This window comes from Episyrphus balteatus, chromosome 2, assembly GCF_945859705.1.
Source record: "Episyrphus balteatus chromosome 2, idEpiBalt1.1, whole genome shotgun sequence".
Classification (NCBI taxonomy): domain Eukaryota; kingdom Metazoa; phylum Arthropoda; class Insecta; order Diptera; family Syrphidae; genus Episyrphus; species Episyrphus balteatus.
This window is the reverse complement of record NC_079135.1, coordinates 6162231-6178954: the sequence shown is the minus strand read 5'-3', so window position 1 is coordinate 6178954 and position 16724 is coordinate 6162231. Positions and strand designations below refer to the sequence as shown.

General features: G+C 28.3%; 1 protein-coding gene across 2 annotated transcripts; it reads left to right on the top strand.

Annotated features, from left to right (window-relative positions):
* Positions 1–587: 587 nt before the first annotated feature.
* On the top strand, positions 588–14081 carry LOC129908668 (zinc finger TRAF-type-containing protein 1 homolog). Of its 2 annotated transcripts, none has more exons than XM_055985329.1 (9): positions 588–1688; positions 10824–10939; positions 11104–11218; positions 11280–11403; positions 11476–11628; positions 11692–11852; positions 11923–12039; positions 13665–13750; positions 13826–14081. In XM_055985329.1, exons 1-9 carry the CDS (start codon positions 1260–1262, stop codon positions 13851–13853), a joined length of 1329 nt encoding a protein of 442 aa, XP_055841304.1. In that variant the 5' UTR covers positions 588–1259; the 3' UTR covers positions 13854–14081. The 2 variants fall into 2 exon arrangements, with proteins under 2 accessions (XP_055841304.1, XP_055841305.1); XM_055985330.1 differs by having other exon boundaries at positions 704–1688; positions 10824–10882.
* The last annotated feature ends 2643 nt before the right edge of the window (positions 14082–16724 follow it).

The following is a 16724-nucleotide window of genomic DNA, read 5'->3' as shown; positions in this document are numbered from 1 at the left end:
AATTTTAACTTTTTTTTCTGAGTGGAGTCTATAAAATGTATACAAATTGTTTTTAAACGAAAATCTATAACATCAGTATGATAATTTTCATTTTTTTACTTTTTGCGCCAATGTAGTTAAGGCCTTAAATCGTTTTTGAAAAAAAAAAATTGGAACATGGCTAATTATTCCTCCACGGTGAAAATAATATTTCACTTATCTGAACACATCTTTATTTAATTTATCGAAATGAAACCTACTTTCCTTTTCTATCCTGCCTCCTATACAAAAAAAATTGTTAAATAAGGACATCACCAAAACACCCAAACATCTCTTTTTCTCATATAATCATCTGTTAGCTAGAAACTCATATCGTTATCCTTGTCTATATACAAATAAGTCCCCCTCCAGCAAACAAAAGAAAAATAAACTTGACTCTTTTTTTCTATTTTTCAATGCGCACAGTGGACAGTGCATCCATCTTCTAAATGCACTTGCATTCTTGCATCTATATACAAAAAATAATTTTAACACATGCGTACAACCATTATCAAGTATTCATAATTTCCTATCAAACGAAAAAGAAAACAATAATACAAGAAATTATGTAATACTACTATCCCAGTGAATAAAGCGAGATAAACACATTACACCACTATAGCTCTCCATCAAAGTATATGTGAGAGTGCGACTCCACCACCAACTAAAAATTCCACCTTCTTTTTCTTTTACAAGTTCATTCTCAATTTTATCTTCATTAAAGTGAGACGTACTTTGTTTTTTCTCTGCGAGAATTATTTGTGTGTTGTGTGCAAGCAAACCAGAAAAACTGAAAAAAATTCATTTCAAATTCACTTTGGGAGGAACAAAAAATTTACAAATTTGTTTTGATATTACAATTTGAAAATTTATACATTTTCAAATAATCTAAACATATTTTTTTGTTAACAATTACAAAAAGAATAAGATCAATTATTTTGTAAAGCTCTATTCTTCCATATATTCCCGTGGGTGGTGGCCAGTGGAATTTTCATTGCTAATTTGGGAGTTCCCATTTTTTTTTTTATATATATTTTTTCTTCTGTAATTGAGAAAAAATTGAAACAAGAAAATACAAATTGAAGAAAAACTTGCAAAAGAATATAAATTCTTTATTCCTTATCGAAATAAATAAAAGTATTTAACTTTCATTGGGATCGTAACTAAAAAGAAAAACGAACGAATTGAAATTTTCTTTTCGTCGTGTTGGTTCTCTTTTGCCTCATCTAAAAAAATCAAATATGGCGGATGTTGAATCGTCTAGCTCGGCTGTACAACAGCCCCCAACTTCCACAAGTCACCTCAATTCAATACCATTGATTGCGGCTGAACTAATGGTGGACAATAGCAATGCCCAAGTGAGCATTCAGCAGCAGCAATTGCAACCCCAATCTTCATCGGGGGGCGGTGGTTCGTCGAGCGCCTCGTCGTCATCGTCATCAGCCAACTCGTCGTCATCGGCTTCGAGTGGTGCTGGTGGACAGACTAGAACATCGTCTGTTGTTGTCGGTGGGGATTCCAATGAGCCAGAAGCTAAAAAACCAAAGCTGGACTTGGTTACAGCTGGTACATCAGCCACTACTACACAACACGAAAAGCTCGAATATCGTTTGGGTGGGATACTTTGTTGTGCTGTTTGTTTGGATTTGCCAAAGACGGCTATGTACCAGGTGAGTACTCTTAACTTGCAAATAATAATGTTTGTTTTTTTAGGGGGAGGTGGGAATAAATCATGGGTGGGTTGTAGAATAGAGAGAAGTACCAATGTGTGCATAATTTTATAAAAAATTAATGAATGTGGGTACTTTTTTCCCATTGCATTCCGATTTCACATATAAACAAGAACGTCCTTGAGAGCTGTTCGATTGTTGTTTTGATTTGCAGTCGTTAAAGAATGATTAAGTTGGTACCCGCAGTTGTCGTCGTACCAGTATAAAAATTACTCTAATTAAGTAGGTAACAAAAAAAAAAGATTGAATAAAAATTCTATATACTACTGAAATCAGTAAAGTAGTTCAAATAAGGTTTTTGTTAAAAAAATCTATGTAAGTTGAGCTGAATATAAACAAAATTTGCGAATTGACAAGGTGTCTCACGATAAGTCAACTAATGAGTCCAAGTGAGTTCCATAGGGACGAAACTGCAAATTTTTGTTTGGACTAAAGGCCGTAAAAAGCTATATTAAATTTCAAAAAAAAAAGATGACTTTCATTTAATCACCATTTAACCACTATGAAAATGGGAAAAGAAGGAAAAATGCAAGATAGGAAAAGTCAGTGCATTTTTCTGTTTTTTTTTTTTTTTTTCTTTTTTTGTTGTGTTTGTTTGAGAAAGAGACACAAATACACAAGTCAAAGTCATATTGCAAGTAAATAATATAAACAGGAAAGATTTTTTTTTTATTTTTACTGCGCTACTCCTAATTCTTGATTTTATATTTTCTCCATCCCATTTGTATTCTTGGTTCTTTAAAAATGTCAGAGTGAGAAGTAGACAAAAAAAAAAAAAGAAATAGTGCAACAACGCATTTGTAGTGTTGGTGTGGCGCAGTTAAACAAAAATAAAAAAAAAAACGTAGAATGTAATCTCTGTAAATTAATGCAAGGGGAAGAGAGAGGGTTTAAGTTGGGTAGTAGATAGGCATAGTAAATATGTATGTAAAAAGTATAATAATTTTACGACGTAGAAAAAATAGAATAAAGTTTGTTTCAAGAATTCAAATTAAATATTTTAAAACCTAGGGAAAGTGTTTTCAGTTTTTTTTTTTGGTTAAAATACTGAACTTATGTATGATGAATTGCATTTATACAGGTTGTTTTTATTTATTTTTTTTTTCATCTAGAATTTTATGTAGGTATTTCATAGATTAGTAGGTACACATGTCTATCATAATAATGCAAATTGGAATGGAATTTCTGGGAGGTCAAGAGTCATATCTATTAGATTTCTTGAGTTTTTCTATTTCTATTGATATTAAAAGTGAGTTATTTTTATTGAGATATCTTCTTCCTTTCTGATATTTGGGTAAAGAATAAAGGTTGTTGCAATACCATAAAATTTACTAGCCAGCCAAGGTACGACAAGCAGAAGACTGACAATTCACTGTTCGAACCGAAAAGTATCTGACTTCTCTTTTGGGTATCCAAATTTGGTTGGAAACAAATAAGTACAATATTTTTTCAGAATAAAAAAAACGTCATAAATTAAAATTAAAAAATATGAGTTTTATATAAATATATATTTATATACACTTTAAGGAACTTTTTATTATTGATAATAATTATTAAAACAACGTAACCAAAAAACTAGCATTTTTAGCTATAATAAAAAAAAGAATAAACTTACATCACAGAATTCATAGCTATTTCAGTGTAAAAACTGTGCGCTTAATGAAAGATAGTTTTGGGAACGTAAAGTTATAATAACAAATTCAAATTCTCAAACATTTTTAAGACCAAAAGTAGCTTTTACATAAATAAATGGAATATGTAACGGTTTCTAAATTTTAATGAATGTAATGTATTCATTTGGAAAAGGAGGAAATTTAAAAACTTAAAAGGATAGCAGGGCCCCTGTTCTGTAACTATCACTGGCGGTAAACGTTTTTGAACGTCTCTAAAATCTATTTTCTTTTTTAAAAATAAAGCCAAATTTCTTTCAAAATCAGAATTCAAGAACTCAAAAATTATTATTTTGAACGAAATTTCTCTTATTCTGATGAGTGAATTTTAAAGTAAAATATTTTATCGCCAGTGACAAAAGACACAGAACATGGGCATAGGACAAAAAAGTGAAAAGGAGGACCGTCCTCCAAAAAGAGGGACAGTTGGAAACCCTAGTACCTACTATCAATGGACACTCTTATCAACGAAGAAGTAGTCAGATGCGGATCAAAAAGTTTTTTTGATCGAAAAAAAGCTTCTTTTCCTACAAAATTGCCTTCAAACGCACACTAGGAGTTTAACCCGACTAAACTTTTGGCCTATAGAAAGTCTATAGTGTGCGGAGGCTCTAAATGTTTCCAATTGGTTTGAACAAATGAACTAAATAGGAAAATAACCAGTGCTACTATGTACCTTTTGAATGTGGGATCATAGCTTTGGAAATACGAATTTGATAAGCTTCCATTGTTTTGCATTGCATTAATGCGATTGATCTTAATCTATTCGATTAGATAATTTTCCAATCTAGATTGCAATTGATCATGTTATCTAATAGATAATTCTAAAAAATTGTCTGGATTTATTTGACTTCCGCTCTTTATCGATTTCTTTTATCTAGATAGATTATTACATCTAGAATCTAGATATCCCCTAGAATATTGTCTAGTCATGTACATTATATTCCTATTATGTAGTTATACCTACGTAAGTAAAATTGAAAACAAATTTTAATAAAAGATAAGAAAAATGTTTGTATTAGTTTAAAATCGAATAGAAAGAGAGAGAGAGAGAGATAGTTATTTTGATTTGTGTAGCATAAAGAGAAAATGAGAAAAAAATAAAAACAAATCCAATTCTGATGAAGGAAGTTCATCAGAATTTTAAATACCACATCAAGAAAGAGCCAACAGGAATGATAGCAATCAAAGACAAGAGAAAAGAAGATGTAAGCGAAAAAAAAAACAATAACAACCCTCTAATACGTTGTCTTTTACCCAACCCAGCTGATCAAAAATAACAAACACAAATGCTTCTATATTTTGTTGTTGTTGATATTTTTTTTTATTATACATATATACACAAAGTGTATATCTTGTCAAAAACAGCTGACCCTTTCTATCTAATAGTGTGTGAGTGGTAGGTAAACACATCTGGGCCTCTAGGGTGTTTTATTTAATATATGTAGGTACATACAAATATATTTAGCTACTTTATTTATGGTGTAGGTATGTAATTTATATACATGTAGTTATAAACAGGTTTAGGGGCACAAACAAAAGCAAAAGAAATATTATAAATTGATACTATTTACTGTTGATACCAATATTTTTTGTTTTTGATGTTTTAGATATTTTCTCAAACATATGATGATGATCAACTTCGAATAAAAGAAAATAGTTTCCTATTCATATTTATCATATCTTGAATACCTGCCTAGTTGAATTTAGAATTAATATGGATGGTGTGAATGATACACATATTTTATTTTGGTAGTAATTGTTCTGAATTATCATTAGGCCTTCAAGCTCGTACATTATGTACCTATACTTCATATACCTTCATACCTACCTCAAGAAGTTCTGTGGGCTCTATAGGATTATATTTTCAGGTAAATCTATTGGGAAGCCGGAACTTCACATGTTACATAGTGATAGTCAGGTATGAGCACCTTCTCAGACAACTACTTTCATTCAGCAAAAATGTGGCTAATACCAGAAGAAACAATTTTTTATAACAGATTCTTGTTTTCTTGGTCTTTCTTCGACTTTGTTTAACTTTTTTTTAGCAAAAAAACACTTGATGTGACGATAGAAAAAGAAATGTTGAAAGTAGGTTAAAGATTTTGTCATAAACTAATTACCAAACTAATAGATACCTCATTTACACGAATGACAACTTACCACTGTCTCTAGTAATTTTGGCAAATTATTCCATTTATTGTCGATTAAATGATTATAACAGTAAATATCTAAATTTTTTCAAATACTAGCAAGTTGCCTCTATTAGACAATAGTCCATCGAAATCTCAAAAAAAAAAAAAAATACCTGCAGTTACCGTCACACTAACATCAATTAAGATTCAGAAACCATTAAAATCTATGATTAGATCGTGATTAAACAAACCAATAACTAGAGCTGTGGTCTGAAAAGTCGGGGATATCCCTGCTTTGGTATGGAAAAGAAAATCAACTAAATCACAATTGCGCCCCTGGTTCCAAATGATTGTCTTGAGGAACAGAAATTTTATAAAAAATAATCCAATTTTTCCAAAATAATTTTTCTAACAAATAATTTCTTTTCACGATGCTACTATCCCTTATTTGAGTTTTCATACTTGTACTGACTTTTACATAGTCTAGCTTCGACTATGTTACTTTTGGTGAAGATTTTAATGCTCGCAATGTCTTATGAGGAGCAAGGATTTTTCTAGTGATATAGACAAATAGTTCGTCTTAGTTTTTGTTTTTTTTTGTTTTTGCAGTTGCAGGTTCATTAAATTCATCTCATCACATATTTAAGCCTCATCAAAAATACAGCTGCTCAGGAAGTGCAAGCGTTTATAAATGTTGTATTTACTCGGCTTCTTATCTAATGATGAACTTGCAAAAAGCAATATGATAAGAAAAAATAATAAAAGCCTGTCTGGGTTCTTATTGTGAATTTTTGTTTACGTTTTTTCTTTACTATCATCATTCTATTTATTTGAACAGGTTATCCACCTTTATGTTTTTTTTTTTCTACAAGGTATATATTTTAGATAGTAGGACACATAGTGGCCTTGTATAAAAAAAAAGAATGTTAATCTTTAGCAGACCAACTTGCTTATCGTATTATAGTTTCAACATGATGTTTTCAATAAGATATACCTAATACCAGAACGTAGATGTTATGTCAGTTATGAACATTCTCTAAAAGAACGATAATAAGACGCATTTAAACTTCTATTATGCGTATTAATGTTTTCATTGCGTAGATATGATTGAGTGGAAGGAAGGTGGACTTTATATAATAGGTACCTACGTAGTTTCAAATGTGATTCATGAAACGCATTATTAAGTGGTTTTGCTTTACATTTTATTAATGTCGTAAGGGGCTAGAAGTGGATAATATATTTAGGTATACTCAAAAAAAACATGTATTAACTACTTATTTCAAATGCCAATTTATTAAATCATTCCTTATAATCCTTAAAACTACCTCGGAAATAAAAGAAATCAACTTTCAGGGAAAAAAAAATTCAATTTAAATGTAAAACTTGCCGCAGATGATTTTCTATTTTAAGTATTCTAATTTTATCGCCCCTCCACTTTGTTTATATAAACAAAAAAAGACACCACCAGCAACAAATACATACATTTTGTGTACATTTTTATCTAGCAACTTAAAAACAAACTAAAATATTTGTATCTATTTGAGAAAAAAAAAAACAACAAAAATAAAATAAATCAAAAAATATATCCCGGACAGCAGCGCATTTTTCAGGCAGACATGAAGGCCACTTTGAGTAGGTAATAGGCACACTACACATGCATGCACATTTATTTACATAGATTTAAATAAATATTGTGACGTATGACTAACTACATACATAATGTACATACAAACATGACCAATTAATGGTGCCAATTTGTGTACAACAATTCCACATGAGTAAACTATAGCTTTTTGACCATAGTTCCTTTTCTTTATTTTCTCCGTCTAGATAGTGTGGTTCCGGTGGAATGCATTTATATGGGGTTTTAATGATTCCTTAAATGGAATCAATTTTTTTTTTTTTTTGAGACCTCTTAACCAATATAGATTAGTGTAATTTTAAAACAATTTTTGTGAGATTAGTTATTTTGTCATTATAGACATTCATTAGAATTCGATTCATACACAAATTTTATCTAAACAATCTAAATTAACTGTGGTTTTATTTGTTAAATTTATCGGATGTCAACATAGCCAAAAAAAATTAAGTTATTACTTCCTCTTCAGAATAGTTTAGTATTTTTTAAATACACTACACATGTATAGTTGTAAATATAGTATTTTCGACATCGAAGAGAATTTTGTTTTATTTTATTTTATGGCTAAAATTATTATTGACTTTTGTTCATCAAATACACCGAAAAGGTATTATTTCACTTTTTCTTATTTCACCCACCAAGACCAAACTATAAATTTCGCATACGAATATGTAAATTTACAATGCAGAAGTGAAAGCAGAAAGTCAAACATCAAATTCCTAACTTGAAACGATTCAATAAACCAATTTGCTTTACTTTTTACCTTCAAAAACTTCTTCAGATCTCTTCAGAATATCTCATATAAAAAAATGTCAGAATATCTCATGAAAATCGGTGTATACCAGGGAATGCCGTGTATTTGGTGATTAAAGTCGATATCCAGATAAAGTTAAAAATCGATAATCTTGTACCAGTTCTTTGTAAAAGAGAATTACAAGAAAACAAAATTCCTGCTGTTCATCGACTTTAAATGCTTTGAATTTCTAAACAAATAAATCTATTATCTTTTACAAAAGACAGCACATTATGTTGGAAGGCACTCCGGCCAAAAAGTATGGTTGTGCTTTGAAATAAATTTGATGGATTACTTTCCTCACAAAAGAAATCTTCACAATAAGATCTGTTTTTCTTTGTTTTTACTTATTACCTGTATGTGTATGAGTTAACGAATTGCGGATCAATAAATAAAATATAAGACACAATACAAAATCACTTCTCTTAATTTCATCAATATATCTCTTTATATGTTGTAGAAAAAAATTGTGTCAGCAGAGATGAGGTCAACATACTGGTGGAAGTGTGTTTTGCATTTATTTTGTTTATTTTCAAAACTTACATAAATTGAATGTCTTATATTTTGTTTATTTGTTTTCTTTCTTTCTCATTAAAAAACAAACGGTTACCTAATTTTTTGTTTTTGCTATTCAGAATCGTAATTCCCAATCTATACAATCAAATGTTTCCCGTTTGAATTTAAATTCGACAAAAAAAAATCCACAACTGTTGACATTCAAGTTTTAGTCATCGATGCGTTGTTGTTAGAAAAATTCGAATTTATCGTACTTCTTTTCAGTGGTTAAACGCTAGTCAAAATAACCTTTTATGTAAAGAAAAAATAAATTAAATAGTTAGCTTTCGTATCAGCAAATGGTCATAAGTTAAACTTGGCTTTTAATATAGAAATTAATTAACCGCATTGTTTTTATAACCATGTATGTAGATTTAATCATTTGACCTAGAAAATATATGTAGTTTTATTGCACTTTTTTACGCGTATTGTTTATTTTCATTTCTTTTTACTTTTTTCTCGTCTTTATTCGTCTCGTTCAATAAATTAATTACAAACATAATTATGACTGGCCAATATTAATAAAATTTATCTTCTATTTGGTTCTATTCGATCGCGAAAAGAAACTTTCATTTTTCTATTTTTAAGTTAATAGGTTTTTGAAAATAAAAATAAAAATATTTGAAGTTTGAAATTAATAGAAAAAAAGAAACGATTTACATATATATAATTTGCTTTGTTTGATGGTGCAATTCATGAGTTACCTACAATGACCGAAAACGGGAGGTACAATAGATCTTTCTCCTGCTAGAATACTAGAAAATAAAATAAATTCAAATATTAAGTCCCAACTACGATAGGCATGAGCTAACATGGGCTAATGTCAAAATTGCATGTGCGAATGGGCAAAAACACACGATCCCATTATAATGCTCATATATATTCGTGAAGCAGTTCGTTAAATTTTGACTCATTCCTGCCTATTATAGTTGAGCCTTTAATCGTTTAGATTATAGAAAATTAGAGACTAAGATTCCTTCTTTAGAATTTTTTTTAACATTTCGAATCGCCAGAGATATTATGTCGTTGTAACATTACTGGCTTAAAAATATTGATCTGACAAATTTATTCCTTCTGTTCATGGTCATGACTTTAATGGCAGTGAAAACGATTTAAAATAAAAGCGTGTTAAAAAACATATGTACATATAGTCTTGGAAAGTCCTTTGAGTTTCGTACATCAAGGGAAAATATAGTAAACCTTCATGCAATAAATATAAATTAACTTATAATTTAAATAGAATTGTATTTAATTTCAATAAATAAATAGAAAACGAGCACAGTTTATATATATATTTTTTTTTTTCTAAACTTATAATTATTTTATATTTTATGTTTTTTTTTTCTTTGAAATAGAATAACAAAAATCAATAAACTAGCAGATTTTTTTTTTTAGTTCAATAACTTAATAATTTCTTAACAAAATATTTATAAGTAATAATAATTAATTTGTTACTGTGCCAGAAAAAAAAATATTAAACTATTTTTAATCTATAAGCTTAAAGTTAAAAAAAAAATCGTAATTACCTGACAAAAAAAAAGAAGCAAAATAACGATAATTTATCTATTTTTTCACTGTGTGTGTTTTAAGGTTATGTTTAAATAAAAATTAGAAAATGTGAATATATTCATACTTACAAAAGATAAAATTAAATATTAAACAAAAATAAAAAAAATTAAAAAAATCACGAAAGAAATGTTATTGCATATTTGTTCTATGTAAGCTGTTGTGTATATAAATTCATTTACAAAAAAAAAAAAGAAAAAAACCCAGAAATAAAGAATAAAAAATATTATAAAAGTGATTTAATCACAAAAGAAAATATTTTGTTTTATTCAAACTTTCCTTCTTTTCGCTCCTTTATTTCTCTCTCAACGTGGTCGTCATCGTCGTTCGTTTAATCATTTTCAGATAAAAAAACAATCGAGTGTTTCGTTCATTTGCATATTCACATTTTATTTCATTTATTATTTTTTTTTATTCTAGGAAACATGTATAATGTATATTTATTTTAAATTACACACATGATTGGTAAACAAAAAAATTTAAAACAAAAATTAAACAAAAATTTTATATTTAAAAATTTCATAAATATTATTAATCAACTTGCTCTTCTTTTTATATATTTTTTTTATTTATTTAACAGAGAATGTAGTGAGTTGCAAAATTTTATAAACATTTTAAATATACATAATTAAAACAATTTTTAATAAATTAAATTTTTTTTTTAATATATAATTTCTAATTTGAAATAAATCAATTTTTCTATTTAAAAATTTTCAGTGTCAAATGGGACATTTAATGTGTGCCGCTTGTTTTACCCATCTGTTGGCCGATGGACGGTATGTTGGATTGGGTGGCTATTTATTCAAACAGTTTAAAATGATTAATTCAAATATGTAAAGTGTTTTTAAAAATTCTTCATGCTGATTTGGTTTTTTTAATATTTTTTTTTTGTTTGTTTAATATCAAATGATAATAATTTGTTTATCAACTTTGTTTTTTTTCTTTATTCTTGTTAATATTTTTTGTGTATTTTTTATTTATTTTCTTTTTTTTTTAGTTTAAGGGATCAGATAGCTACATGTCCTAATTGTCGTGTTGAAATCTCAAAGAGTACTGCATCTAGAAATTTGGCAGTAGAGAAGGCAGCTTCTGAGCTTCCAAGTGAATGCCAAGTAAATTTCAAAACCAATGGAATTAGTTTTATTATTTTTTTATTTAATGTATTAATTTTAGTTTTGTAACAAGGAGTTTCCTTACAAGTCGCTTGAACGTCACGAACAACATGAATGTCAGGAACGTCCAACAAATTGCAAGTACTCAAGAATTGGATGCCAATGGCGTGGACCTAATCATGAAAGTAAGCAAAAGATTAGTGGAAATCTCAAAGAAATTTATTAATTTTTAATAAATAAATTTGTGAATAAATTAGCTACACAACACGAACGGGTTTGTTTACACCCACATAAATCTGGCTATGAAGTTATGTCCGCCTTGGAAGCATATGACGCTAAGATGAAAGACGAAAAGAAAATGTTTAGCACTTTGATTGATCTATTGAGTTATGAGAAAATTATTTTCAATGGTAGGTTATATTATGTATACTTACAGAGCTTTTTTATTAATTTTTTTTTTCATTTTTGAAAAGATCTACAAATGAAGCCATACCGAACAGATGAGTATGTTCATAAGCTGTTTTATGAAACTGCTAGATTTTCTGCATTCAATCAACAATGGGTTGTTAAATCAAGAATAAATAACAGTCAACGTGATCCACACCAATCAAATGATAGAACGATTACCTATCAAGTAAGTAATGAAGTGATGTAATAATTTGACGACTATTCTTACATATTTTTTTATAAAAATTATTTTACAGCTTATTCTCAAAACTAAGACAAGTACTCCTTTGAGTATTCACTTTTTTGCCCTCAAAGGACCATTTTCTGATATGAAAGTTTCTACACAAATTTATAAACATGACTTTACAGACCAAGTAAGTAATTTTTGATTATTAATTGATTGATGAATTTTGTTTATAACACTAATTAAATGACGTTCAGAGTAATAAAAAAAAATAAATAAATCAAACTGTGGATAGAAATTTGAAAGCATATTAGTTTTTTGTTTCTTGATCTTGGTGCTCCCCATAAACCTCTTTGTTAAATGTTGATGTTTTAAATCGTAATGGTTTTCGACTTAATTCAGTTTTTGTGAAATTTCCAAAGACTTCAGTTTTAAACTTGCTTCCCGTGTCCATAATTCATAATTCATTTTTAATTTTTGCAATTCTTGAAAAAAAAAAATTATTTCTGATGCGATACATAAATATTTGAGCCGAACATAAAGCACTAAGTTGCATATTACGATTTTTCCTAAATTCAAACAAAGTCATAAATCCCCTTAAGTTGAACATAACTTAGGGGAAAAAAATAACTTAAGGTGCATCTTATTTAAAAAAACAAGGAGTTTTAACTACTTATATGACGTTTAAAATTATATACAGGGTGTCCCAAAGGTAATCGTTCAAACGAAACATGCTATTATTCTAACTCAAGAGCTTTCAGAATTTGATAACTTGTTCATCCAAATCCTTACGGTTTTCGATTAGGTTAGGTTAATAGGGTAGTGCATAGTTAAAAAGCTGATGCGTACACGGGGGCCTATTGGTCCATTGTGATCCCCTTTTCATAATTCTAAAACAATTTTCTTAGCTTCAGCTTTTTAGCGATCAGGAACAATTTTTAAATCGACCATACTGTGACAACAAGGAAAAACGACATAAGTCACTTTTTACAACATTTCAGGAGAGGGTTTTGAATGTTTGGCTTCATATTCCAAATCAATGCTAATATCATTTTTCTATTACCTTTAATTCAGATAGAATCGTTTATTGTGCATCAGATTTCGTAAAAAAAACTCAATTTCGACTTAAGTTGACTTGTGTAGTTATTCCTTATTGTCGTAGCATTTATAGTATGTATTTCATTCGATCTAAAGAACAAATGGCCACAATAATTGATAGAAAATGAGTGAAAGAAAGAGTAAAAGATTTTATTACAAAAAGTTCATAAATGTTAAAAATTGATTTCTTATTTTCCTCATCCAAATCATCAGAAAATTACAAAAATTCATGTTTAACAATTAATAAATTAATAATACTTGTTCAATTTTAAACTTTCTATGGAAAAAAATGAAATTATTTCTTGTCGATAAGTGTGGCATCAGTTATCGATTTAAAACATTTTCCTGATCGCTTTTAGTTTAAATTTAAAATAACTGCTTTATTAAGTGGTCGGTTACTTAATAAAGCAGTTATTTTAAATTTGAACTAATTCAATTCTTTATTCGCTAAGAACAAAATTGCTCCAAAATGTATCCAGTCATTGAGGAAGTTAGATCTACCTACAGAAACTGAAGACATCAAAAATCCTGATTTCTTATTATTGTCAACTTGCTGCATTTTATGCGAGTAAAAAAAAAAATTTTATCAAGGCACCTACTCTCCTCCTAGTCGTTTATAAGAAAGTCAAAGTTATTGTTTAAATATCTTCTTAAAATATAAAACCTATTATTTTTTCCTTCTATTTTTTTTTAATTCAAACCATTTTTTTTTTTCAGAACACAGAAAGTGACTACTACACTTTGCCCCTTCCAGATAGTTCGGAATGTAATCGTTTGCTTTCAAACAAAGCAATCAATTTCAGGTTTGTATTGATTTGTCCTAAATAAACCAAATGAACGAAGATATTAAACAATTTTATTTTAATATTTTTTATCAGACTTTTGATGTTTTTACTAAATAAATAAGTTTTAAACTAAGGAATATCAACCAAACGTCATTAAATGTCCAATCCCTTCTAAATCTTTATGAACAAAAACAAAAAAAAATATAAATATATACTACATATATTTTTTTTTTACAACGAACAAATTTTCTAACCGTGGGAAGTGTTCGTTTTCTTCTTTTGAATATTTATATTATGTAATACATTTTTTATATATACAAATTTTAAAATATATATATCTCTACATAAATTTTATTTTATTTTCGTAAAAAAAAAGACATTTTATTTTTCAAAATTTTTTAATAACCATTACTTTAGTTAAGTGTTGCAATAAAATAAAAAAAATATTGAATTATAACAATCTTTATGTTTGCCATTCGTGTTTTCTTATTTCTTTAAAAGAAAATCAAATCAATAAGGGAATTAATTAAAAAAAATAAATATACAAGAGAACAAACAAATAAAATAGTTATAATAAAAATAATAAGATCATACGCTGTAACAGAACAAAATAAAAATTGATTAAAATAAAAAAACGAATCAACAAAATACAAAAAACAGATTAAACTTTTATTAGAATTAAATTGATCTCACTCATAATATTATTTAAAGTAAAATTAAATAATTAACGGTTATTATAAGTGATCACTCCTGTTTTTTTTTTCATTGGCAATAATAATTTCACAGACATCCAATTTTGTGTACATTATAAACACAAATATAATCAAACAAATAAAGAAAAACTACACAATACACTGCTGCTATGTAATAACAATACCATAATATTGTTACTTTTAATTAGTTTATATATTTTTCTTTTGTTTTGTTTTCTTATTTAATAAAAATAACAACTTCTGTATCCTTGTATCTGAAGATTTAATTTTGTAATAAATTAAAAAAAAAAAATTAAGTTAAGGAGAATTTATATAGGAAAATTAATTATTATTATAAACTACAACCACTATAATAATATATTACAATACATATAAATATTATATGTAGTTCTCTAATATTCACTGTGAAAATGAAAAATGAATAGAATTAAATGAAAAATAATAAAATTAATTATTATAAACATTAAAATTAACGAAAAAATGGTTGTGTTTTATTTTATATATAATTTAGGGACAATTTTTATTTACAGCTTAGTCGTGTAGAGCTTAAATGAGATAATTTCGCAAATTAGCTCAGAAATGAGATAATTTTCGAAATTATCTCGTTTGGGTTCTAGTGAAAACAGGCTATAATAGTCTGTCTTTGGCTATAAGTCTTTGAGGGATCTAAGATCGTGCGTTGTTCCAAATCAATAGAAAAGAATACACTTAAAACTAAAAAAGTAAGCAAAAATGTGGACCCCTAAGAAGAAGACAAACGCTCAAACCGACCGTCTGATTATTCATCTTTTCGAAGAAGACCTTTTTTCGTCATTTCGGGATATTAAAAATGAAATTGATTCTGATGTTTCACCAAGTACAACTTGTAGGCGCTTGAGAGAAACAAATCGCTGGAAGATCAGTCACAAAATTTCCGTTGCTAACCAAACAAAATTTTTTTTTAATGCTATGGAAATGGAAGCACGTACAGCAACCCCTGTCGAAACTTCGGGAAAAGCTAATGTTTACTTAATTGTTTCATTGCTACAACCATAAACAAAAAATACCAAGACTGGAAACTCGGCGGTCAACTGACGTTTGCCTACAACCTGCGAGGTTTGGTGAATGTCGTGAACCTATCGTTGTGTTCGTGTCCGATGTGTGGTGAATGTCGTGAATCTATAAATGTGTGCGTGTTTACGTCATTTACCAACGTGGTGGCAATCACATATATTCACAGACAGCACTGTGCACAAAAGGGTTTTGGGGGGAAAGACGTACGAAAGTTTCCAGTCTTGGTATTTTTTGTTTATGGCTACAACCATTGCGACCAAAAAAGCCAAAGGAAAACAAGATTTAAATCTTCTTCACTTTTTCGATTATAAACTCTAAATTGGTCAATAAATCATCTTTAGTAAAATAAAATCGCACTGTAGTAACTCAAAATAAAATTTCTCGCTGATTCAGCGAAAAACTGTTCCAAATTATAAAAAATGTTTTTTATCAAGTTCTTTTATAAAAATAATGCATTTAACTATTCAGCAATTATTTATAATCTTAGAAATATAAATAAAATGTTATTGTATAAAATATAATGTCACCTCAACCAAAAAAAAAAAAAAAACAGTTACTACAGTCTTGTAATACTAGTGCGAAATATAAAAATTTTTAATGTACGCATTTGAAATTTTTGTATGCAGAAAGTTGGAAACATAAGGACATATATGTACACATCGCAGGAAAAAGAAAACACCCAATAAGCACGCTGTTGTTTCTTGTGAACTTCTGTTCATCAAAATGTTTTTATTTTGTCTTTAGTTTGTAAAAAATACAATTATTTTTTATTGATTTGTTAATAAATGTTTACAAAAAGTAAACTGCTGAAAGTGTATTAAATAAATCTTATAAAAAAACAGCAGTAAACCTAAACATACATATCTTTCGAAATCAAAATCCGCCAAGAAAAGGTGTCTATAGTCTCCATGGGAATGTAAACGGTTTATAAAAAAATATTTAATATTTTTCAAATGGCGCCCAACGAAAGCCACATTGACCTACTATATATGGACTGCTAGTCGTTTGACTTTTCCATACAAAAATTGAAAAAAAAATGATTCCACATCTTTCTAGCTCTACTAGCGGTATAACCTTAGACGGCGAAAAAAGGAAACTTTTAGTGAATGACATCTGTCGTTAAAAGGTAGTGCTTTCTCTGTTTTTCTATATTTGTTCCTTTCGCACTTCGTCAAAAATGTTGCACTTATTCTCCGCTTTTTTTTAGGGCGCTAGTATCGCGAAGA